Genomic DNA, 26,937 nt, shown 5'->3' with positions numbered 1-26,937 from the left:
CAGTTGGAAGGGGCTGGCAGGGATCAATCTTCTTCTGCAGCTTCCGCGGAAATAACTCTGCCCATTTCAGTGGAAGCGGTAAAACTACACCTGGCCGGCTTGAGAGACGGCAGCTTAGGGCTGCTGAAAATCCTCATAATAAAAAGAAAAACCCGATTCTATCCTGTGCACACCTCAAACAGCAAGGAACAGAAAGAAGGTTCTCCTACTCCTTGGGAAGAGGGAAGAAAGTGCAGGCCCACTGCTGACTGTGGTTTGTGCATGACACACCATCTTGGGACAAGCCTGCTCCTTTCTGGACTATCCACATCGTACAGACGAGAATCCTAGCCACATGCCCAGTGTCGGGGGCTTAAGAAATAGCTTGAATCCAAGTCGCTCTGACGCCTAAGCCAGTGTCCCTTCCATTAGAGCACAGTGGTTCCAAAAAGCAAGCTTAAGGGAGAAATGCTTTCTTCTCATATGAAAACCTTCAAATTTCCTACAGAGAATAAAAACCCCAGGGAAGTTCGGAAGGAAAGGGCTATGTAATCCACAGCTTTAATATGTCTCATTTCTGTAGCTCACTGTCACAGCCTAATGGCCTGCAAAGTCTTCCTGCAGTTGTATGGGTGAGTGCAGAACAGAAACACACAATTAAAACCATCTAAATGGTCTTGAGCGCCATTTGGAAAAGCCTTATGTCCGTTCAGAAAAGTGGATGGGAAGCCAGTACTCAAAGCCCTGAGACACTAGGATGCCCGTCACCCAGCTCCAAGGACAGAAGAGTGGGCTGTGTCCTGATTGTGGATGCAGGCTGCCCTTGGTTTATTGTAAATCCCAATTATGCTGCATGTGACCAGAGCATCTTCTCTCCGCAAGGCCATCTGTCATGCCCCTGGGCAGCAAAGGGGGAAGGGAGCACCTGTGGGCTCCTGTCAACTGTCTTCTCACTTGGCGAAGATTCCCCACCAGGCGCCTGGCCTCTGCAACAAGAAGCTGGAAAGAGGGGGAACCTGGGCCTGCAGTGGCCTGCGCACAGATTCAGACAGATCATGTAGTCCTCACCTACTCCCAAAACACACACATTGACACTTACGTCACATGTCATTCCTGGGAGGGACCTCAGAGACAATCTCATCCAAACCTCTCATTTCACAAACGAGGACCCTGAGGCCCAGAGAAAGCACAAGATGTACCCCAGGGCCACCCAGCCAGTCAGCACCACTGGGCAGGTGTCCCTTCCACCGCACCAGTCCTCTTACCGAGATGCTCAAAGAAGTTCTCTGTAACGGTGCTGATTCATAACTTTATCTGAGAATTGGACAGGTGAAAGCTATAACCCTTTCCCCAAATGAACCCATACACATTTTGCATAGATCCAGGGGTTCAAGCCCTTCCTAATTAAGAACAAGTATGGTTCTACAAGAAGCCGATAGGGCATTGAAGGAGACTCCAAGGGCGACCTGGGGAGAAGCTACATTTTTCTCTTGACTCAGACCACTGACGTCACCACTTTATGTCTCAGTGTCCATATCCATAGTGATCCTGAGCTACCTCATGGGAATGAGGCGAAGCGCCAAGTGAGGAGTGGAAAACTTCCCACCATGGAGGAAAGGAGAGAGAGGCTGTGAAGCACACATCTTGACCCTGAGCGATGGCAGTGCCACCGGCCACCTGTGAAAGGTGGAGGTCACTACTTAGCTGTTACCAGGTTCGCTTGGGGTTGAGAACTAAGGAAGAGAAGACATGATAGTTTATTCGACTTTCAAGGCAACAGTGGCTCAAACCAGCAGACACTAGGAACAGGGGTAAAGGAGACGAGACAAAAGAAATACAGGGTGGGGCAAAAGTAGGTTTACAGTTGTTTATAAGTATCTGAAACAGAGTTTATTCTGGTATTATTATTTATCAATTATTGTGTTATTTTCCATATGAACACTGTTGCCCCACCCTGTATTTAGGAATCAGAGCCCATACACCTTTCAAAACCCTTCTTGCTCTGAGCCCACCCAGCCCTTCCTTCACCGAGGCTTTTCCCCCCCATGATAACAGCTCAGTCATAGTCCAGAAATATCTACCAAAACCCTGCACACAACACTTTTCTGCTCCAACTCCAATGCAGGCTTTGTAGGTGCCTAAATATTGCCCAGGGCCCCAAGCCACTCGAGCCCCACTGAGTAAGCTACAGAGAAGCCCCCAGGGTCAGCACAGAGGAAGGGAAAGTGGGCGGCTTCCAGAGCAAACCTGAGGGGGGGGGAAGGGGAAACAATCCACAAAGAAGCCCCTCCAACCACAGGAAAAGACTGAGGCAAGAAAATCCACAGAGAATGTCAAGGGCACCATTTGCCACCCCCTTCCCCACGGGAGGCCATGCTCTCACTGGGCGTTTGTGTCTGCTAGTCTCCCAGCCTGGAACCTCCCAGCCCCACCTACCCTCCACACTTTGTCTCATTAAGTCCTCTTCTCTCTTCAGACCACATCCTCAGCAAACTCTCGGGTATGTCCTCGGGTATGTCCCCTGTTAGTCACTCTCATGTCACCTGCACCTTCCCTCTACTATGCTCACCCATCATGACAGCATCTGTTTCTGCTTACTGTTACATTCCCAACACCACACGTTCAAACTGACACACCACCAGAACCACCTTTGTGGGGAAGCACCGAGGTTCCCAGACAAAGTTAAAGAACCGAAGACACAATGCAACCCGCAGGTCAGACCTCTTGGCCTCACTGGGGTCTTCTGCTGAGGCGTGTCACCTGGCTGGTGGCTTGCTTCATTTCAGCTTTATTCACTTATGTATTCATTTTAACTTGCAGAAGCGGTCTCTGTATTCATGGAAAATGCAACCCATCAACTGACCACAACGCTCTGGGGCATGCCTGAGGGCTGCTAGCGGACTGCAGGTACAGTCTCCTGCAACCAAAAGAGAAATCCAATTCGCTGAGCGCGTGTGTACTTTTGCCTGGAAAAGTCCTCAAGACTCATCTGTCATCCTCCAATTCTCTGTGAGAGGGAACTTGTAGCAAAGCACCCCAAAGACTAGAAATAGGGAGAATAACAGGGAAAAGGATTCAGAAATACCAGAGCCTGGTATTGCTGGAGATGTGTTCATGAGTCATAGAAAAAGTCATTCATGAACCTCTCAGAAAGACTAAGAATTGGGTTCTCTATAGCTGATATTTGACTGCCTCCCAGATCCACCCTGAGAATGTTCTAGTTCAGTGGTCGGCAAACTCGTTAGTCAACAGAGCGGCAAACCGCGGCTCGCGAGCCGCATGTGGCTTGCGAGCCGCAGTTTGCCGACCACTGTTCTAGTTTATTCTCCTATAGCAGGGGTGATGAACATTTTTTTCTGACAAGGGCCATTTGGATATTTATAAGATCATTCGCAGGCCATACAAAATTATCAACTTAAAAATTAGCTTGCTCTATTTGGTCAAACATTTAATTAACTCACTCCTAATGCCGTGGCAGGGCCAGACCAAATTATTTCACAGGCCTTTTATGGCCAGACGTTCCCCACCCGTCCTTCTGGAAAGCTACGTTTATGGCTACTCCTCAACCTTTTCTAGGCAGGTCCTTTCTGCCACACTGCTGCTGGCCAGGAGGCCACTGCCTCAGAGGCTTCATCCCTAAGGCAGGAATGTGCTCCACCTCAGGAGGAATGTGTGCAGGAACAAGGACACTAGAGAGTGGAATCTAGTGGGTCACGGGGCTCCACAAACCTCGCAGCCAGCAAGCTGGCAGCCTTGGGGAAAGCCTACACAGGGAGTGCAGTCAGGGGCTGAGGCCAGGGTCCAGTCCAGGTGCACGCCAGGGCTTAGAACTTAGAGCCAGCCTCAGGCGAAGGGCAAGATGGAAGCTCCTCCCACTGTAGGAAAGCAGGTCTTCCTCTCCTTGCCTGGTGAACTCTGAGCAAAGGCTGGAGACAGGCACAAAGCATTGTGAGCACAGAACTGGGAGGGAGGGCCTCCGGTTGCAAAGGAGCAGCCAATCAAACAACTCAACAAAACTGGACCCGGCACCGTGAAGAACAAGACAGGGCTTCACAAGCCGGGACTAAAGGAACGCCGAGGATGGATGAGACAGGCTGGCAGTGGACCCAGCAGCACCTGGCAGCTGCAACTGGCTGCTATGGAGACACTGGCCAGTGAGAGCCACTGGGGGCGAGCAACTGGGAAGGGTGCAGAGAAAGAAGAGGGCAAAGCCCTAGAGGTTGCTAACGAATGTTGTAAAAATGCCACACGCGGCACCCAGAACAGGTCGATGAACTCAGATGTTAGCAAGGATCAAGGGCCTGGAGATTATAATGAGGATCCAAAGCAACTTCCATGCAAATGAGGCACAAGCGACCTCCGACAAGAAAACGGGAATTTTTACATTTTGAGATCCTGCAAGCAGACAGTTCAAGTGCTACTTTATTCACTCGTTCACTCATTCATTCATTCAAGTGCCTGAAAACTAAAGACACAAAATCTATTTAGAGACATAGGGGATGTTCCTGAGATCAGAGCTCACAAAGACAGGAGGCCAGGGATGCAGTTTCGCGGCCAGCTGCAGGCCAGCACAGTGTTTTGCTTTGTTTTCCATCGGCCTGTGTTGGGTGGAGCAGACGTGCCCTTCGCCATCATTCCCACCAAGCCCTACACCTTCACACCAGCTGCTTCACAAATTTACTGACCGACTGGAAAGCATCTGAGTTTCCACCCACTGGCCTAGCACAATGGTCGGCAAACTGCGGCTCTGTTGACTAATGAGTTTGCCGACCACTGGATAGGGGCTTAATCACAAGGAACAACAACAGCCTGTAATTATTGGAATCGAGAGTCGGCAAACTCATTAGTCAACAGAGCAGCAAACCGCGGCTCGCGAGCCGCATGTGGCTCGCGAGCCGCAGTTTGCCCACCACTGGCCTAGCAGATCTAGTCCCTTGTTCCTTAATATTCTTCTACATGCCATCAGGTGAACATATTTAGCAACTACTCAGCCTTGACTACAGTGACGGGCTGTGGGGTAGGAGAAGCAGCCAGCTTTGAGCTGAGCACAGGAAACTGGGTGGGGTTTGGCTAGGCAAAGAGATGAGGCGAGAGCACCCTGAAAGCAAGATTATTCCCACAGCAAGGGTCAGTGTGATGAGGGTGCAGTGGTTGAGAAGTACAGGATGTGTCCCGGGGGGAAGAGGAAACCAGCTTGGCTTAAGGGGCAAGTACCTTTGAGGAAAAGAGGGAAATAAGGCAGCAAAAAACCTCATGAGAAGAATAAGTTGACATCCAAAAACAGGAAGGCACGTGTGGCTAGTCCCAAACCAAATACAGTTCACCACTCACCTGTTCTTTCAACTAGGAAATCAAGAATAAGGTGATCGATTGTACATTAGTGAAATGTGGATGCCATGGCTCTGTGAGCAGAGTAACATCACTTCTAATTACACAAAACTTCAGTACTATAGGGCCACAGAAATAATGCAGTGAAACACCCCCGCTGCCCAACAACAGTGTGCCAATGATGGCAGAGTAATTAGGAACACAAGCTGAGGAGTCAGACCTGAGCTCCAAGCTTGGTCTTAGGACTGGCAGTGAGATTCTAGAGAAGAGGCTGACCCCTTCCGAGCCTCAGTTTCCTCATCTGTAAAGACACTCATAGCCTTTACCCTGTAGGGTTGCTGAGAGAATTAAAAGAGAATCTAGGTAAAATGCTTAGACAGTGCCTGACTTAAAGGGAGCACTCAGAAAGCATTAGTAGTTGTTATTAATATTATTATTAGATAAGGGTTTGACTGTTAATACAGGATGGTATATCTAAATAGTAAAATACTGTGCAACCTTTAAATATCTGGTAGTAAAAGAATATTTTCTTACATGAGAAAGTGGCTACAATACACTGACAAGTGTTGCGGGGGGGAATGCATACTACAAGCAATGTTTATTAAGATTTTCTGTGCATGACTTGGGAGTGAGAACAAATATGCACAAATGCAAAATTTGGAAAAACACACGGCTTTTGCTTGTATGCTTCTTCCATGTGTTCTAAGAGGAGGAAATAAGTTATCCTATATAATAAAAGGCTAATATGCAAATGGTCGTGATACCCTCACGCCGTAATAACCGATCAGCAGGAGGCTGCATGCACAGCAAGCATGGGTGGGTGGGGCTGTGTGTGCGGCAGGGCTGCATGCGCAGCGCGGCCGGGGGACGTGAGGTTGCATTCCCCACCCGGCACCAGCCAGGGGACATGAGGCTTATTGTTTATTTATTAATAAATTTACATATTATTTTCATATATATTTTACTAATTTTATTTCATCTCTGACACTTCTATTATTGAGAAAGGGCAAATAGCAATATTAAAATATTTCCTCTAATTAATTCCCTTTTAATGTGAACAAATTTCGTGCACTGGGCCACTAGTTTAATAATAAAAGAACACAGTCTTCACTTTGGGTGAGGCTTTCCATTTTCCAAAGCTTTTTCATATGGCCTCATTTTTACACTAATTTAACTTTTAATGGCTACTATTAAACTGCAATTCTGCCAAATGCCTGTAAGTCAAAACCCTGAAACCCATCTACCTACCCCCAAAAGGACAATCTTTCCTCTGAAAGACCACCGATCACTAACACGGTTGCTAACAATCAGGTTTTCCCCTGTCTGAAGGAGCAGAGCCACATAAATCCATTTTTACAGCCAGCGCTTTTACAAGCAGTTTCACGAAGTGATGTTTAAGTTAACGATGCAATGTGGTAAAGTAAACCATTAGCTAAATCAGGGGTCTGAGCCACACATCCCAGGGCCTGTCTAGCCTTGTTTGGCTGTATGATGCTAAGTATCTGAGATAACGGTTCTTCCCAACGTTTGTCCCGCATTGAGATTCCATGGTAAGACTGCCAGCTGCTTCCCCACCAGCCATGCTCTCCCTCTTCCTTGGTGATACACCCTGATTATTAGCTGCACCCACTGCACCCAGAACAAAATCCTCCATCTCCCAGCCTCTCCTGTACTAGCCATGGCTATATGATTTCATTCTGACCAATTAATGCAAGCAAATGTGTTGTACTGGACTTCTGGGAGGTTCATGGGAGACAACTTCTGTGCTTCTGCTTTCCTCCTTCTCCAGGTTTATGACTTAGACCAGTGGTCGGCAAACTCATTAGTCACCAGAGCGGCAAACCACGGCTCGCGAGCCACATGTTTGACGACCACTGACTTAGACCAAATAATAGCATCTTGAACAGTAAGGCGACCCCTGAGGATACTAGCCATGTGCTGGGATAATGGAGTGAAAAATAGGAGCCTGGGCCCCTGAGGATACTGTGCAGATGCCCCAAAACTCCCCCAGACTTCCTTTCAAAGGCAAATGAAGGCATACCTTGTTTTAGCCACTGTTAACTTGTTTTGTTCTTTTTAGGTTATATACAGTCAAACCTAAGCTTACTAGAGATTATACTGTATATCAACATAGGATGCTATATGCTGTTCACATTTCACTGCCACTAAACAGCTTATACTTTTTAAAGTAGGTGATCAGGATGATATAACATTTTAATAAATCACTTTTTTGCCCAGCTGGTGTGGTTCAGTGGTTGAGAGTTGACCCATGAGCCAGGAGGTCACTGTTTGATTCCTGGTCGGGGCACGTGCCCCTGTTGCAGGCTTGATCTCCAGTTGGGAGCATGCAGGGAGCAGCCCATTGATCATTCTCTCTGACCATTGATGTTTCTATCTCTCCCTCCCTTTCCCTTCCTCTCTCTGAAATCAATAAAAATATATTTTTAAAAATCACTTTTTTGCTGAACCTTTTGTAATAGATGTTTATCATCAACTACTTTTTTTTTTCCCAACAAGGACCTTCCCAATATATACATATTCTTTTCTCTAGAGGTTCAAAGTCAACTAATACATATAAGTTGCAGAATTCTGCCCTCACATGACTGTGACCCAAATCCAACTCTCTGGAACCCCTAATGAAAGCCAAGGGAGACAGGCCAGTATCCCCAAGTCTGCAAAGCACAAAGAAGTTGTGACTCTCCAACTGGAGGCAAAGAAGTGGCATAACATTTTAAAAATGATTTCCAAGTTATGTATACACAGCAATGAAATAAGAACTGTGTCATGAAGGCTCCTGTTGGATATGCTGTATACGATCCCAGGCAAACAGCCAAGGAGGTAAATGCCAGGGAGGTGCCCCACCTCACCTGTGAGATTTATGGGGGCATCAACATCAACACCAACCATGCAGAACAATGAACCTTACACACTTCTGGACATCAGTTACCTCCTACCACAATACACTGCACTGAAGGCAATCCTAGCCTTGGCAATCCTAAAATTCACTTAAGGACAAAGAAAGGAACCAGGCCTTTGTCTCCTGGATGACAGAATGACATTCAGGTCTCTTGCCATCTCCTGCAAACAGCAGATCCTTGACAATTTAGCTTTTCCTTCACAAGAGCCTAGACTTACAAACACAAATCTCATAAGGTAAAACCTTGTATTTACAGCTTGAAATTATACCCAAATTTAAAACTTCATATAAGAAATTATTAACTTTCACAATTCCATCATCCTAGCCCAAATTTTTAAATGGGCTCAATTATGTAAGGTTAAAGCACTTTGCTTAGTTCTCCCAGCATGATAAGGATATAAGAAAAAATAAAATAAAGAAAATTCAGCTTCTTTATCATTTGTTTGTACCAACACATCTGCTTATTCTTACCCCATCATCCAAAGCAATCTCTAGGTGGAAATCACTTTGAAAAAGGGTCACCAAAAGTTTTAATTTCTTTAATACAGTTAAAGAACAGAATTTTGGAAGCCCGTATGAGAATAATCATGTTAAAGAGACAGAATAATGGCAGAAGGAAAAGAGAAATCAGGTTTTATTTTATGGAACTTAAATCCTTCACATGCATTCTATCTAAAATACATACCCAGTGTTCCATAATCTCACAAGAATGAATTTTCTATTATTAAAGGGAAGAAGGTGCAGGTGGAAGAGGTAGGGGTAATAAAGGCTACTTACCAGGGGGGGTGAAGGGGTCAATCGGGGAAAAAGGAGACATGTAATACTTTAAACAATAAAAAAAAAAACAGTCGGTTTGGCTCAGTGGATAGAGTGCCAGCCTGTGGACTGAAGGGTCCCCGGTTCGATTCCAGTCAAGAGCACATGCCCGGGTTATGGGCTCAATCCCCAGTAGGGGGTGTGCAGGAGGCAGCCGAGCAATGATTCTTTCTCTTCGTTGATGTTTCTATCTCTCTCTCCCTCTCCCTTTCTCTCTGAAATCAATAAAAATATATTTAAGTAAGTAAGTAAATAAATAAATAAATAAATAAATAAATAAATAAAGGCTACTTAACAAAAATTGGAAAGTATATAAACCATATATGCTCTAGAAATGTCTGCAGGAAATGCCAAATATAATAGTTATATTCCCTGAAAGAAAACATTATGGGTTTCTTTCAGTGCAAGGGCCGACACACTATCCACCCTCTATCCACCAAGTCAAACGGGCCCGGGCTAACATGCATTCCCTTAAACAGATTCACAAAAGCATCAACAGAAAAGTAAGCTACCTCTGGAACAGCCAAAGGTACGAAACAAAGCCTGAAGGCTTTCTGGCCTCAAAGCTGAAGGCTCCAGAGAGCGTGAAGTTCCTGGGCCCACCTCACCACCAAAGTCCTAGCACCCTCCTCTCTGGACAGGGTGCTCAGAGTGACCATTTAGCACACTGGATCCTCTTTGCCACATAGTTTAGGCAACAGAGAACATGCATGACCACACAAAAGAAGCATATTCCCAGTACCTGTGGATTCAGCCAAGGAAAAAGACTCAAGTGTCTACCGACTCACCATTTAATTATGTCTAACACTTGCTTTACGATCCAGTTTATGGATTCTGGGTGGTTAATAAAGTTGCTTCTCAGTTCCCTGCTATTAAATACTAGGAAGTTATGACAATTAATTAACACTACCCCTAGGCTATCAGGAGATCTGTAAGCCTACCAGCCAGGTCCTGCTCTCCAAGTTGACACTGTCACCTGACTAGGCCTCACAGCTTAAACCACATGCCTCCTCTTCTTTAGAGCCCCTTCTCTGATGGGTGCCTCAAGCTGGCTATTTAGAGAAATGCAAACAGGTGGTATAGGTTTGCTTTACCTGATGTTCCACGAAAGAGAGAAAGCCCTTTTGTGATTACAGACACAATTCCCTGAAGTGGAAAAGTAAATCTATGTCATCGTCATTTTTTTGCACAGTACATCAGAATTATACATTGCCAAACTTACCTGCTGATGGGAGCTCAGAAGTGTCCCAACCCCTCAGGCACCTTATTCTTCTCCTCCTAAACCAATTTTCCTGGCACTCATTGCAGCCCTACATCTCAACTCCAGGATGGAATGGTTTTAAGCAAGCAGTTTTCACTGCCCACTAAGGTTCCTTTAGGAATCCACACCAACTGATGCCCTGGACTGAGTCTGAACGTGCTCTTAAGCCCTCCAGCCCCATCCCTCCATACTCACTGTTGCTGGACTTAAGGTCGCGGTGGATGATGGGGACAATCGCCTCATCATGTAAGTAGTTCATCCCTCTGGCAATCTGCACGGCCCAGTTAACCAGGATGTCTGGGGGAATCCTTTTCCCAGATAACACTCTGTTCAAAGGTCCTCCACGAGCGAACTCCATGACCAAGCAGAGGTTGGGTTCCTTCAGACACACCCCCCTGAGAGCAATGATGTTGGGGTGCTTCAGCATGGCAAAGAGCTTGGCCTCCTGGCGTACATTCTCTATGGTCTGGCTGATGTCCTCATCGGGGTCGTGGCGAGCTGCTTTCACGGCGACCTCATCCCCTATCCAGAAAGCACGATAGACCTTCCCAAAGCCCCCGATGCCAATAATCTCTTCCAGGGTTAGCTCCGCAAAATCAATCTCTAACACTGGGAAAGAGGAGGGAAAGAGAAGCAAGTCAAAAACATTCCAAAAACACCATTTAATCACCCATTTACCCGGATGAGTAAACGCAGCAAGTTGTTTGTCTGTTCGTGTGGTTTTTTTTGTCTTCCTAATATAAAGGCAACTCCATAAGGGCAGGAAATGGGATTAACTTACTCTCTGCGGCCTTATGCTTTGTAACTGGCACACAAATCTTGGGCTGGACATGGTACTGCTCTATGAGCAAAGTGCTATTTTATGTGGTTTTTCTTTTTTTTCATGAAAACCCTGTTCTACCTTCTCAGTCTCATCATCTTTACCTGACTTACTCATACTCATCTCTCAGCTTAGTAGTTTGGCTAAGAAAAATAAAACCCCAACGCGCAAACACACACACACACACACACACACACACACACACACACACACACAATAAAAACAAACAAAACTTTGCTAAAAAACTAAGAAAACAAAAATGTATTTCTGAACTTTTGGCAAGACCAAAAGAGGAACTGCCCACTGCTTCCTTCCACAGCCAGCCCCATGATGCCGCCATTCTCCACTCAGATCCTGGTGGTGCTCCAAACTCTGTTCTTGCTTAATTATAGTGTTTCTATTCCATCTGGGGCTGATATTCACTTGTATTTTGTAATGCAAGTGGCAGTCTGCACAAAGGAAACTATTAGGAAAAGTTAGTTGTTTTTTGGTATACAAAAAGTATGGCCCATCTTGACTCCAAATGTTCCGGCTTATCACCTCATTGGGCACTCTCCCCAAAGAATATATGGTGCGGCAGGTCCTGCAGACTAGCAATCAGCATCCATTCTAAAATCCCTCCAGCATGTCTTTCAGTTCTACAGAGGCCAGAAAGCTGAAAACTACATTTTCCCAGACTCCCTGACAGCTAGAGTTCTGGATGCAGATTAGGTTCTGCGTTAGATGCAGAAGATTTGGAAGGCAGAAATGAAATGGAGACCATCTTCTTGCTGCGTCTCCTGGCAAGCAAGGCTGTGGAGAGGTGGCGTTTTTCTGCAACAGCGAGTCAGTGTCCAATCATTTGCTCTGTGGATGAGGAGAGGCATGTTGCAAGGCCAAGTGGTTGCCTAATCTTGGACTGCAACAACAACCGAGCTTTCTAAATCCACAGCTTCAAAGACAGCTCCGGATTCTGTGCCTTCCCAATGAGAGAAGTAGCAGCCTACCTGGTGGGTCAGGTCTGCAATGTTCTTGGAGTTTTTCCTACAGGTCCACCTGCGAGTCCCTTCTCCCTACCCTCCCGATCATTCTGTAAGCACCTAATTTCCTGTGCGAGAGCACTCTCTACTTAAAATAGCTTGAGTGTTTCTAGGTCCTAAAATGAAACCTGACATTACTAATTTTTGCCTTATCTCATCTATATGAATGGGGGGAAAATATGCCTATGTTAAAGAGAGATTAGAAACCCTTTTGGAGAAACATATAAGTTATGTTAGGAGTCACCTGGATCATGGAGGGAAGGAAAGTTCATTGTTTTCTACCAGTTTTTATACTGATGAAAAGGTATGTGCCTATTTAACAAATTTGTATTTACACATCTTATTTCTTTAGCTGAATATGTGAATTCTCCTTAAGGGAATGAACTGTTGTGTTTTCTCTTCTATCCTGCCTTCTTCCCTGGGACTGAAGCATAGTTGCGAACACACAGGAGGTGTTAAATATTTATTTAAATGTATGAGGATTTTAAAGATGTGATTCTGAACTAGGGTGCTGAAAGGACAGCTCCACGGGTGGCGTTTTGCAGAAGACAGAAAACCTCTGTGGGGAAGGCAAAGCAATGAATATTCTTGCTCTGGGTAGAACATAAACTCTTAGGTTCTTGCTACTTAGTTAAGAAAATATTATGACCAAACTTAAAGAAAAGTATAGAACACAGCTTACAAGCAGATAGAAGAAAGAACAGAGGGGACGGGGGCAAGGGAGGAAGGTACTTCTTTCTTTTCCCTTCCCTTGGAAGAAGTTCCTTGGTTGCGCTGAGAGAATGTGGGGCTCTCTTTCCGTTCCCTGCTCCAGTCAAGACCTGGTTTTAAATAAGAATCAGGTCAAGTCGCATCCATCACAGTTTTCTGTTTCTTCGGAAGGACATATCCAGGAATATCAGGAACAAAACCTTATTTCTTTCATTTTCGGAGTCAAATGTTATTCGCTCTCAATTGTATCCTTGAAAATGAAATGTATAGGCACATTCTGGTGGGTTTTGGCAAGTGAATGGTATGTATCTCACTCATTCAAAAATCTTAAGTACATATGAAAATGCATCCTTATAAGAAAAAAATAAATTAGTCAGAACCTTAATTTATGCCCTGCTTGAAAATAGACACACCCTCCATTAGGAGAAACGTTTTTAAATACCTACATATCTCCCAAGATAAAACATTTGGAACTACATTTTTCATCTTTTACTAAAATAAGGAAGATGAAAGACCTCCTTGGTGGTTTTTATTTGTCAGCTCCATGAAGAGCTATACTCTAATATCCACAATGGAGGGGATTTTTCTTTGTCGTAAGATTTAGTAATTTCCACCTCTTTTGTTTTGAGTAAAGTTTGAAACAGAATTTTCCCTCTGAAGCAGTATTTAAAACTAAAACAGATCGTTATTAGTGTCTTCTATTCGCAGTCTAACATCATAATGGGAAGTTCAAAAGGGTAACAGGGAAAAGTTGTCAGTGGCTCAACTTCATTCCAAATCTTTGGAGAAAGGTTGTCAATCACCTTTCATTTCTGAGTGACACCACCGGAACTGGTGGACATTAGCCTGCAGGTAGGAAGCACATCTGTCAGCAACTTGCCTGGTTCATCCTTTACCAAAGCACTGTAGTGAAATTATTTACATCACCAATCTCCCTCATGTGTGACTTGCAAGCACCTCTTTATCATTTCTTCATCCCTGGATATTTAACACAGTAGCCATTCTCCACGAGGTCCTGTAATTGCTTTTTGACTGGAATTACATTTTCTGAATTACCAAGAATTAATTCCAGGCAAGATCAGAACTCCTGACGACACTAAATAAAATAACTCACCAGGACCTTCAAATACCATGTTCTTCAAGTCAATTCTTTCAATAACACAAGGTACTGCCTACTTGCTCACCATCTGAGTTCTAGATATAAGAATCTAGTCTATGCAAAGTAACTTTTGTTACAATAAGATTAAGTCCTGGGAACCTAATGAAGAAGGAGTGTCTACAGTAGCACACTGGACATGTCTGGCTTTCTGGGGATGGGTGCTTCCAGCCTAAGTCTCATTCACTCCTGACTGCTCTGACAGCGCAGAGCACAAGACAGTCAAGAAACTGCGTTCCAGCTCATGAGCCTCACACAACCCTTCTGCTCTGACATTAGCTGTTGCTGAAAAAACAAAAATCAAACTTCACCCACAAAGAACCTCAAAATCTGACCTGTGTTTAAAACGACACTGTTTTCTAATACACCAGACCATTCTTCCATATTTCTCCCAATGTGTGACCAAGTTCATCTTCAACACTATTTCAGACACTAGCCTACATCTTCCCAATACTAGTGCCAAAAAGATATAATGCATAGAAACAGCGTAAAGTATTTTGTTGCCTCCAAGTACTATCAGATGCAGAAACAGAACGTTTTTAATTGAATAAGAGGGAGAGGGAAGCAAAGGTAACTAACGATTTGAACATCAATTGATAGTCAAATCACCAATACAAAAAGAGAAAGTAGAAAAACAGGGTAAGAGATTATGATTTTGATATTAAGTGGTGGTATTTAATAAATATCTTAAGATAATAACACAGTTGTTCAAGCGAAAGTAAGTTACAGGGCCAGAAGATAACTGTCACAAATGAAATTTTAAAACTAAATGTTTAAAGTTGGATGGTGATGATTTTTTTAAATCAGCGCTAAGATGCAAAGTATACAAAATATGGAATGAGGAATGCTAAATATGTATCAACAATATTTTTCTTAACAGGAAAGAAATTATGGAATCCCTCAAATACAAATATAGTGTAAGCGGTACGTGGAGATATCTACATCTTTCTACTAAAACCACCTAGCATCATTGATTGAGGGATTTTAATGGCAGCTTAAATCCTTTGAAAAAACAAAGGAAATTTCATTACAGGGTGTGGATCAGGGGACTCCTGGGAAACTGGTAAAAACCAGGACACTGGAAGGAAGGCCCTGGGAGGGACCTATGGGCATGGTCCCCCTGAGATTTAGCAAACACCAAATATAGGCAAGGATGTAGGATGAGAATAAAGAAGAAAATGTATTGTCTTAACATCCTAGGTGTCAAGGGTCTGGGATTTAGCCACTGTACCCTGACCTCCTAATCTCTCATGGGAGAATGACTTACTTTTGCCTCTCTAATCATTTCTCTACCCATCACCTGCCCCTCCACACAACACACACCCTTCTCAGCACATTAGTATTCAGTGAGACTCCAGAAGGTACAACTTCTGAGTTACAAGATTAGCATCCAAGAAATCAACACGACATTTCAAAGACACTTCAGCCCTGAGTTCACACAGGCTTCCGGGACTTGTGAGCCAGCCCAGCCCAGCCCTGCGGGAGACAACCCCCAACTCCTTCAAAGCAAATGCCTTTAAGGGGCGGGGACAGAGGATACCAGGGGCCGGGAAGTCCTAGACTTAGGGACTAAGGTTACGACAGAAACCACCAGCTAGCTTGCCTGAAATCCTTGCAGATATTTTTTGAGGGGAGAGGGGAGTGGTAGGGGAGATGTTGGGGGGAGGGGGGAGGGAGGGCAGTGGGAAATGGGGAGATTCTCATGCTGAGGCTTAAGGAAGTGCAATCAGGGGTTGCTGCTGAGGTGGTCAGATGAAGGTTGAGAAGCCCAAGCGCCTGAGGTTCCAGGCAAGGCCTGCGGCGTCTCCATGGTACACACAGCACCCCCACCAAAGCCCTGCGGCCCGAGCGCGCGCACACACCCAGCCCCAGGTCAACCATCCCTCCACACTCAGCCTAACCCTCGAGGAGGGCTCCCGTCTCTCTGGGACCATCCCCAGGCTCCAACGTCCCACCGCCCCTCCCCGCCAGGGTCCCGGGCCCCGCCTTCGCCTTACACTGAATGGGCGGGTAGCAACTGGGGTCCTCTCCGCCGGGCTGGCAGCGACTGGAGAAGGCGCTGCGCGGGGTCACGTAGTTGCTGGGGAAGATGCCCACCCGCTGGTTCAGCTGCCCGGTCCACCAGCCCTCGTCGCCGGACACCTGCGAGTCCTTGGACAGCACCTCCACCACGTCGCCCAGCCGCAGGGTCAGTTCGTCCTCGCCCGCCGCCTCGTACTCGAACACGGCGGTCCAGTAGGGCAGCGGCGCGTCGGAACCCAGCTCCCCGGGGGCCGCCGCCGCCTCCTCCTCCTCTTCCTCCTCCTCCTCGGCCCCGGCCCCCGCTCCATCCTCCCCCGGCGGGGCGGCAGCGGCGGCGCTCGCCAGGCAGCCGAGAAGCGCTCTGGAGGGCTCCATGGAGCGGCCGATCCATAGGGTGCGGGGCTGCCGCCACCCGCTGGAGCCGCCGCCGCCTATTGTTCATGCGGCTCCGCAGAGCTGGGGGGACCCCCTCCCCCGACAGTGGCCGCAGGTAGGGCCCGGGCTGGCGGGGCGGAGAGAACTGGCTGCTTGCGGCTGGCGCGGCGAGTGCCACCAGCTCGAGTGCTCACCGCAGCATGGGGGCGCGGCGGGCAGGAGCCCCAGCCTGTGCGCTCGCCCCCTGGGGGCGGCCTGGCCACCTCCGCCGCGCTACCTGCTCACTCAGCCGGTGCCCGCAGCCGCCCGCCAGCGGCCGCTCCCCTCTCGGCGCCGCGCCCCGCCCCAGACCCGCCAGCCCGCCCGGGACCACCTGACGCGGCCTGGCTCCGCCCCAGCCCTGCGGACCCGAAGGGGCGGGCTCCCCGGCATCCGGCCCGCCCCTGCGCCAACCCGCCTTCCTATTGGATGCTGCCGACCGGCCCGCAGGTTCCCCCCGCCGCGGTTGGAGCACCCTGCCAAGTACCCGGCCCGCCTCTCTCCACCCGCTGCGCCCTGGTCAAAGGCCCCCCTGGTTCCCGCCCTCTTTTGCGGGCTCCCACATTCTCAAACCCCAGGTCACGCAGTTCTCTCTCCCATTGGCCCGCCGCAGCTCCAACCATTGGCCCGAGGTACCTGTCCATTTCCTGGGAGAGTTCAACACCTCCCGGCTGGAGGAGGCCGCGGCCTCATTGGGTATATGAGGAAGGATGGGTGGATCCTAAAAGGTAAAGCCCAGACTTCATTCAGACCAAAAAGCCTGGAGGAGGCCCTTCTCTTTGTTTGCGGTGGGTGGGTAGGGGTTCTGTTGGGCAGTACCGGTGTTTTGTATCCTACAGTGAGCTTTTGAAAATGAGCAGAGGAGAAGGGAGCTGGGTTGCGCCCCCCCCCCGCCCCCCTGGAGAGCGTTTTCCTCTCCATCTACCTCTTAACTTGGATTCTCCCCTCTTGGATCTGCCTTTGCCGTGGTCCAACCAGTTGGATTGGCTCCACCCCACCTCCGTAACCTTTCATTTCCAATTTAAGGCCTGCAGGCCTATTGAAATGTTCTTTAGAAAAGCTCTTACAACGACAGTTCCCGCCTTAACGAAGAGTGCACACAGCTTTCCTTTTCCGGGTTCCTGTGAGAAGAGATTCCAATACAGTGGTTTTTAGAATTCAGAAAGAGAGACCACTTTACAGGGGCTTCAAACTGAGGCTGGAAAAACTATGGCGAAGTTGGCTTGGTCTCTCTGAAGAGACAGCTTTTTTACAGTCGTGCATTTCTTTCACCTGGGTGAACTACACCTCTGGTCACGGTGACATATATATAAATAAGGTTAAGAACCAAAATAGAGCCCAGCCTGCGTGGCTCAGTGGTTGAGCGTTGACCTATGAACCAGGAGGATACAGTTAGATTCCTGATCAGGGCACATGTTCAGGTTGCTGGCTGGATCCGCAATGTGGGGCATGCAGAAGGCAGCTTATCAATGCCTCTCTGTCATCATTGATGTTTCTATCTCTCCCTCTCCCTTCCTCTCTGAAAGGAGGAGGAGGAAGAGGAGGAGGAGGAGGAAGAAGAAGAAGAAGAAGAAGAAGAAGAAGAAGAAGAAGAAGAAGAAGAAGAAGAAGAAGAAATATATATATATATTTCCTTTTGTTATCCTCCATTTCTCAAACATGAAGAAAGAATGAGATAGGTGGTCCCTACTATTTCTTCTGTGCTCTAATCCTATCAGAGCAATGAAAATTTCCAATGAGGTTTTCTGGGGTTTCAAAATAACTGAATGCTGAAAGATCTAGCCCAGTCTCTACCAAACTGCCTTACCTTTTCCCCTTTAGTGGTAAGAATAGATACGATGTATTTAACAAGAGTTAGTGCTTCACTGAGTATATCTTGTTTAATTTTAGTTTGGGGTTAATTGTTGGACAAAGGAGACAATAGGGTAACTGGGAAAGATAAGCAGAGCAGGCATCTTTGGCTCCTCCACCAGCAGCTGCATGATCTTGGGAAAGTGCTTAACATTGCAGTGCAGTGTGTTCATCCATAAAGTGAGGGGGTGGACTGGAAGATCTCCCGTGTTCTTGTAGGCCCAGCGCTCTGGTTTGCACACCAGAATGGCTACACGGTATACCCACACATCCGAGGTCTTGAAGAAGAGAGATTTGAGTACTGTCCTGAAGAGCGTCCAGAGGAGTTCTTGAGAAAAGACTTCTGAGTAGATGCCCTAAAACAATGTTCAGATTCTTCTTGTACATTGGATCTGTGAACTGGAAAAGATATGGAGGAGTCTTTGAGTCAATTCTCTAGGTTTTTTTGGTTTTGTTTTGTGGGGTTTTTTTTATTGATTTTTTTACAGAGAGGAAGGGAAAGGGATAGAGAATTAGAAACATTGATGAGAGAGAAACATCAATCAGCCGCCTCCTGCACAACCCCTACTGGGGATGTGCCTGCAACCAGGATACCTGCCCTTGACCAGAATCGAACCTGGGACCTTTCAGTCCACAGGCCGATGCTCTATCCACTGAGCCAAACTGGTTAGGGCTAATTCTCTAGGTTTTGTTTAAAACAAACTATCCCATCCCCAAGCAAAAGAGAGCAGGATAATGGGGATAGAGAGGCCCTTTGTGTTTTTTAAAAGACCATTAAAAAAAAAAAAAAGGTTTTCTTGAGAAAAAATTATTTTGGAGGAAAATGGCATAGACATACACAGAGAGACACAGAAAAAGAAAACCACTAGAAAGATAAAGAGAAAACCGTCTGTGGTGGATCGCTTTAAAGTAGCAGGATTGCCCTGACCGGTTTGGCTCAGTGGATAGAGCGTCGGCCTGCGGACTAAAGGGTCCCAGGTTCGATTCCGGTCAAGGGCATGTACCTTGATTGCGGGCACATCCCCAGTCGGGGGTGTGCAGGAGGCAGCTAATCGATGTTTCTCTCTCATCAATGCTTCTGGCTCTCTATCCCTCTCCCTTCCTCTCTGTAGAAAATCAATAAAGTATATTAAAAAAAAAAAAGTAGCAGGATTATGAGTTATTGGACAATTTTTGTCATTTTGCTTCTCAGTAATTTTTTGTATGTGCTACTATATCACTTTGCGGCTCTTCACTTCTCCCCCACCCAGAGGAGAAGGGGAAAATATTCCAGATCCCTCTAACTCCTGATATAATTTAAATATGTAATACCATAGCATGTGTTTAGCACTTCATGAAGAGTCATTCATCAAACATTCCAAGAAGTCATTCCGTAAATATTTGTTGAATGGCTAAGTGATAGGAATTCAAATGAGGGAAGATTCTTCTGGCTAACTTTGCCTAGCAGGGTTTCATGGAAGAGGCAGAACCAAAGCTGGTCCTGGATGGGTACGGGGTGGAGCCAGGAAGAACCTGTGGAAGAACCTGTGTTCAGGAAAGGAAGGAGGATATGGGCACAGCCACAGAAGTGGGAAAGCTTGAGTAAGCCCATCTGGATGGAATAAAAGGATGAGAAAGAACTCTGAAAAACAGGTTGAGACCAGATTGTATAGGGCCTTGTAATCACTTGATTCACACTAATAATTAATTATTTGTAATGATTTAATGCCCAGTTTGTTTACCGTACGGGCAGGGACCTGGTTCTTTACAGTTCTCCCAGCACCTAGAGAGTGCGTAAATCACTCTAGGTATGTATTTGTGACTGAATGGCTGGTGTGAGTACCCGGCTAAGAAGCCTGGGCTTTGTTTAGCAGATAAAAGGTTATCACTGAAGGCTTTTGAGCAGGGCTGTGAGGGGATCAAATGTTACTGTCACTGCGGACTGGAATAGATGAGAAATGCTTAAGGAGGTGCTTAAGTTGGGCATTGAAGGATGTGTACAACTTAATTAGTAGAGAACAGCAAGGTGGAGCTGGAAATTAATGTAATGGATAGCAATAACAGGAATACCAGCCTGAGAAGAGGCGAGAGTACAAAATGGGAGTGGTGGGAAATAAAATGGACTAACTAAAAGAGGGGCAGATTGCAAAAGACTTTGAAAGCCAGGTGGAATTACCAAGATTTCACCACTATTAAGTTCTTGAGCAGGGGCTGACACACGTCACCCCAAAAAAGGACCATTTTCTCTACCCCACAGAAAAGTATAGCATAAGGCAGGGAGAGTATAATAGCAGTCAGCGATGCAGTTGGCACTACTAGGCTCACTTCAGAGGATCATGATTTCTTGTGGGTCTGTCCATTAAAAACCATGTGGCTTTGAACAGGGCACCTGGTTAAACCTCAGTTTCCTCATTTTTTAAATTTTAAACTAGAGGCCTGGTGTACGAAATTTATGCATGGGTAGGGTCCCTAGGCCTGGTCGGCAATCAGAGCCAATTGGGGCCTTCCGGCTGCCAGCCAGGGCCTTCCTTCGTCTGCACTGCCCCCTAGTGGTCAGTGCATGTCATAGTGAGCAATCGAACTCCTGGTTGAACTCCCGAGGGGACACTTTGCATATTAGCCTTTTATATATATAGATAGTTATAAAATAGAAACTGCTTCTGAGGTTTATAGTATTACATGATACAAAATCTCTTAGCATGCTGCTTAGCATCCACTGACAACTCAACATATTTACTTCCTTCTTTCCTCTGCCCATCACCTTCAGAAACATCCTTTACTTGCATCCAAGAAAACTACAAAGGCTTCTTGACCGGAAGTTAAACTAGGTTCCCCCCTCCCCCGCCTTTTTTTTTTTTTAAAGAAGGGATGGGAAACGGGAAAAAAAGAGAGAAAGAAGGAAACAATGAAGAGAGGGAGGAAGGATGATGGGATTAGGAGTGGTTTTTTTTTAGGCTATACTGTTCGGTATTTTCTACCATCAAAATGTTCCTATTTTCTAATCAGGAAGTATGTTATAGTTAATGATGATCATGAAAAATTTTAGTGAGCCCTAGCAAGTTTGGCTCAGTGGATAGAGCATCAACCTATGGACTGAAGGGTCCCAAGTTGATTCTGGTCAAGGGCATGTGCCTTGGTTGCAGGCTCGATCCCTGGCCCTGGTTGGGTGTGTGCAAGAGGTAACCAATCCATGTGTCTCTCTCACGTCAATGTTTCCCTCTCTCTGCCTCTCCGTGTCCCTTCCACTCTCTCTAAAAATCAATGGAAATATATCCTCGGGTTTAAATGCAAACAAACAAACAACAATCTTAATTATATGAAAATGTGCATAATATGATTAATGAAAAAATAGTGGAAAAAAAACCTTTATACAATTCTAGAGGCCCAGTGCACGAATTTGTGCACAGGTGGGGTCCCTCCGCCTGGCCAGCGATTGGATCGTCTTGCCCAGTCCCAGTTGAGGCTGGCCGGCCAGGGGGAGGGACCGCGAGAGGTTGGCTGTGGGAGTGCACTGACCACCAGGAGGCAGCTCCTGCATTGAACACCTGCCCTCTGGTGGTCAGTGTGCGTCGTAGTGACCGGTTGTAATGGTCACTTAAGCTTTATATATATAGATGATCAGAAATGGAGGGCTTACTGGATGCCATGATCAGAAATGTGTGAGTGCGTGTTTGTATAGTATCAAAATCTTTTTTAAAAAATGTTTTTATTGATTTTAGAGAGGTCAGAAGAGAGAAAGATAGAAACATCGATGAGAACATTGATTGGCTGCATGCTCCCTGCTAGGAATTGAGCCCTAAACCTGGGTGTGTGTCCTGACCAGAAATGGAACCAAACTGGCAAACTTTTGGTATATGGGACTATGCCCAACCCACTGAGCCACACGGGCCAGAGCTCAAAATCTTATTTTATGCCCTAGCCAGCTTGGCTCAGTGGATAGAGCATTGGCCTGCAGACTGAAAGGTCCCAGGTTCGATTCTGGTCAGGGGCATATGCCTGGGTTGCGGGCTCGATCCCCCATGTGGGGCATGCAGGAGGCAACCAATCGATGGTTCCCTCTCATCATTGATGTTTCTATCTCTCTCTCCTTCCCCCTTCCTTTCTGAAATCAATAAAAATATATATTTTAAAATCTTATTTTATTAGTTATTTCTGAGCTGAGTGGTGGAATATGGATAATTTGTATTGCCTTCATTTTACCTTTTAAAAAATGTCCATGTAGCTAAAATTACCATGTAATACTTTTATAATTAAACTAGTGACCCAGTGCACGAAATTTGTGCACATTAAAAGAGGATTAATTAAAGGAAATAATTTAATATTGCTATTTGCCCTTTCTCTATAATAGAAGTGTCACAGATGAAAGAAAATTAGTAAAATGTATATGAAAACCTTACTCCTGTCAGAGTCTGGGGCACACCATGAGACCCAGAGTCAAGTCCCCACCCACCCACATGCACCTCAAAATCACGTGAGACCCAGACCTGGCCGGCCCCCCTCATTGGGCTAGATCCAGACCTGGCCAGTCCCACCCTTGTAAAGCCCTGCCGGGCAGGGGGCGTAGCCTCAGGTCCCCTGGCCTGGGGCCAGGATGGCGGCTGTGGCCTGAGGACCCCCAACCCAGACTGGGGTAGGGGGCGTGCCTTGAGGTCCTCCGTCAAGCCCCACCAAGTGGGGGACATGGCCTGAGATCCCCTGTCAAACCCTGCTGGATGGGGGGCATGGCCTGAGGTCCCCCAGCCCAGCACTGGGAGGGCCGCGCAGCCTCAGGTTCCCCATCAAGCCCCACTGGTCAGGGGCACAGCCTGAGTTCCCCTGACCCAGCACTGGGGGTGCACCTTGAGGTCCCCCATCAAGCCCCACTGGGTGGGGGGCACGGCCTGAGGTCCCTTGTCAAGCGCTGCCAGGTGGGGGACTCGGCCTGAGGTCCCCTGTGAAGCCCCACGGGGGCAGGGGAGGTCGTAGCCTCAGGTCCCTGCTGATTGCTCATTAAGGCTCCTTATGGGAACTTGGCCTCAGCTGTGGGTGCAGCCATCTTTGTGACAGAGTGATGATCAATTAGCATATTCCCTCTTTATTAGGATAGCCACAAATCATTTTTATTTTGTATAATAATAAAATAAATTTCAAGCAGAAAGCCTTATTGTTAGCTGGGGAGATGATAGAGGAGGGAAAAAAATTAGAAGTATGCCAATAATAATATTAATAACAATAATGATAATGGCTGCTATGAATTGAAGGCTTACTGGGTGCCATGTACCATCCACAATATTTTCTATTTATTAGTGTCTTCAACAGCTTTTTCAAGCAAATAAAAAGGTCCTGGAATTTAAACAGTTCATTCCATCCCTATCCTTTCTACCTCATTCATGGTTATGTGCAGACATATATGTGGCTACATACTTTAGAAGTAATTTAATGTGGCTGTGGCCTCACTCACTTAACACTAGCACAAACTTGTCTTATTCTTTAGCTTTTCAAAGCTTGATCTTTAAACCATGTTGTGACAAAGATTTAGTTAAAACTTCAGCTCACTGTTTTGCTTTTGAGATTTATGACTTCTAATAGAAAAAAATACATTTAAAGACTCTTGTTGTCTGCTATTTAAACAAACCAGTAATATCTGATGAGAGCAACTCACAGTGAAAAATACTTTACAAGAGCCGAAGCTGTTTGGTTAAGGACTTGACACAGCAATGTCCAGAGACAATAGTAGACAACTATGCCACCCTGCGGTACTGAGGGGGTATAGCGACCTTTTTTTAATGAAAAAAAAAATTTATTTTTAGGTTTACTCTTTTAGTGCTGAAAGAAACCGTAGTGGTCGCTGGGTGGAGCCCTTTCAATTTGTTGTGGAAACCAAGACCCAGACAAGTGATATCACTAGAGTTTGAACCAAATCGTCAGATGGACCCTCTTCAGACCCTTTCTAGCCACACAACTGCTTCCAATTCTTCAACTTAAATCAAGGCTATCTTCCCGTCAGCTGCAGGGAACCTAAGAACTATCTAATGCAAAAAGTCAATTTACATCCAAGAAAACCGAGTCTTAGAGAAGATACATGATTTGCTAAAGTGTCCACAGCTAATTTTCAGTCCCCTTTTCTTGCCTTTATTCATTTACTAATTATTCATACATGTGTCTACTATGTGTCAGGTGCTGTTCAAGGCAATGAACATAACAAAAGTAACAAAATAGACAAAAACTCCTTCATAAATCTCATCTTCTAATGGGGGAGACAGAGCAATAAGATAAGCAAGTAAAATACATAATATAATATCATATAATATTAAAGGGATAAGTGGTAAAAAAAAAAAAAAAAAAAAAAAGGATGGGATGAGGGAGATGAATGCTAGAAGGGGTTACGTTTCAGGGTGGCCAGGGGCCTCCTTAATGAGGTGACTTTGGAAATAAAGACCTGGAGGAACTGAGGAAACTAGCCATACAGAAATGGGGGAAGAGCATGCAGGCAGAGGGAACAACAGCGCAAGGGCTGGAGGCAGAGAGGTGCCTGTGTATTCAAGCAAAGAGCAATCCAGCAGGAATGAGAGTCCCGGGTAGTCAGAGGTAGGGGAGGTAATGAGGCCCAGATCATGTGGGACTTTCAGGTCAAAGGAGGACTTTGGCTCTTACTTTGAGTGAGATGGGAGTCCTTTCGGAGTTTTCTGTCGAGGAGTGGTGTGATCTGACTGACTTCGTAAAACTCAGGCTGCTAGCCTGGCCAGTGTGGCTCAATGGTTGAGCCTTAACCCATGAACCAGGAGGTCACCGCTCAATTCCCGCTCAGGGCACATGCCCAGGTTGCCACTCAGTCCCCAGTGGGGGCCGTGCAGGAGGAAGCCGAGCAGTGATTGTCTGTCATCATTGATGTTTCTATCTCTCCCTCTGCCTTTCTCTGGGGGGAGAGGGGGGAGGTCTTAAGGAGTAAGTGAAGTAATACACTAAGAACAGTGTCTGCAACATAGCGAGCCCTCAGCAAGGGCAGAAGTGATTATATGACCACTGGGCCCGCAGGAAACTGACGCCCTGAGAGGCTGGTCAGTGGGACAGCACAGTGGGAAGTAGCACGAGCACTAGATCCAGTCACGAGTAGCTGCCTTCAATTCCCACGCTCTTCCCACGTGGAGTCCTTTTCCGCCAGGAGAGTTGGTTTGGTGTTAAACACACAGACTTTCTCACCTGGTCTCCTGGTGTCTGCTGGCTTTGTCTTTGCGAGGTCCACGCAGGGATTGCGAGGGAATAACCGCCAAAATAAGCGATCCTTCTTGGTCACATCGGGGTGTCAAGCCTGGGCCAGCGAAGCACCTCTGGTGCTGCTCCCATTTCGTCTTCACCGAAACCCTAGGCACGAGGTCCTTTTAATAAGCCCTTTGTGTGAAAACGGGGGCCGGAGCCGCGAAGTTACAGGAGGGGTGTGAGTTGGCTCAGAAGCCGGGGTCCGCCGCGTTCATGCGCTCAGCAGGTACCCATGTGGCAAATGCACTGCGCTGTGGCGGCTCCCTTTCTGGACTGCAATAGGATTGGGGGAGGCAGATTGCCCCCCACCCCACCCCACCCCACCCCACCTCCTGGACAGCCCACCCGGGGCCTAGCTGGCGGCTGCCAAAGTGTGACACCCGGGGCAGCCCCGCCCAGCGTTCGACCGCCCTTCCCTTCCTCCTCCTAAACCCAGACACACTGTGCGAGCTGGCCGCCCTCCAAACCCCGGCCACTCCCTGGGCCAGAGGTTCTCGCCCAGCGTGGAGGACGGACTGGGGACATCTGTTTGGGCCCGAGGAGAGCGCAGCGGAAGTCTGAGGTATGGACTCAGTCCCACACCCATGCGTCACTATTCCTGACCGGGAACTCCACTCCTCCGCGCCACCCCTCTGGAGCAAGGTCGGGAGTCTGCATTCCTTCCTTCCTGGCCTCTTGGTGTTCAGATTGCCCTGCTCCACTGCTGGGCCTCCAGCATGTCCTAACTAGAATTCCTCTCGGGGTTGAAATGAACAATTTCCCCACTCAGACCTGAGGCTGGATGTGGGAGATTACAAAACCTACGAGGGGCTTGGCCTGAGCTGAGCATCCTGCTTTCTCTCTCTCCCTCTCTCTCTCCCTCTATCTCTACTTCTCATCTCTGTCTCTCATCTCTGTCTCTCATCTCTGTCTCTCATCTCTGTCTCTCATCTCTGTCTCTCATCTCTATCTCTCCCTCTTTCTCTCCCTCTATCATCTCTATCTCTACCTTTCATCTCTATCTCTCATCTCTATCTCTCCCTCTATCTCTCCCTCTCATCTCTATCTCTAATCTCTATCTCTCATCTCTATCTCTCTCTCCCTCTATCTCTACCTCTCATCTCTATCTCTATCTCTCATCTCTATCTCTATCTCTCCCTCTTTCTCTCCCTCTATCATCTCTATCTCTACCTTTCATCTCTATCTCTCATCTCTCTCTCTCCCTCTATCTCTACCTCTCATCTCTATCTCTATCTCTCATCTCTATCGCTATCTCTCTGATCCATTTCTTCCTTCCTTCTTTTCAAAGAGAATGGTGCGCCGAAGGGCAGAATTGCAACATACACTTGAGCAAGCACCAAAGATCTCCGTCGGAAGGCAGCCTGCACACTAACCTGTACTAACTGGGTGGGCTGGGTTCATATCAGCCACTGTGCATGCTTCAGGTGT

At 46.7% G+C, this 26,937-nt stretch overlaps 1 protein-coding gene across 3 annotated transcripts in view; it reads right to left on the bottom strand.

The window, feature by feature from the left end:
* The window catches only part of MAP3K9 (mitogen-activated protein kinase kinase kinase 9), a 95,485-nt gene extending 78,775 nt beyond the window's left edge, over positions 1-16,710 (bottom strand). For all 3 annotated transcript variants that reach the window (XR_013960143.1, XM_080660525.1, XM_080660526.1), the window contains exons 1-2: positions 16,005-16,710; positions 10,497-10,910 (exon numbers count right to left, since the gene is read on the bottom strand). Coding sequence is in view for 2 of the 3 variants with exons in the window: in XM_080660525.1 (XP_080516651.1) it covers positions 10,497-10,910; positions 16,005-16,404 (814 nt within the window). In the remaining variant the exon portion in view is untranslated. The remainder of the gene's footprint in view (positions 1-10,496; positions 10,911-16,004) is intronic.
* Between the last annotated feature and the right edge of the window lie 10,227 nt (positions 16,711-26,937).

The sequence above is a fragment of the Plecotus auritus genome, assembly GCF_963455305.1.
Source record: "Plecotus auritus genome assembly, chromosome: 1".
Lineage (NCBI taxonomy): Eukaryota > Metazoa > Chordata > Mammalia > Chiroptera > Vespertilionidae > Plecotus > Plecotus auritus.
The sequence above is the reverse complement of the archived record's forward strand: the minus strand, read 5'-3'. Positions and strand labels throughout refer to the sequence as shown.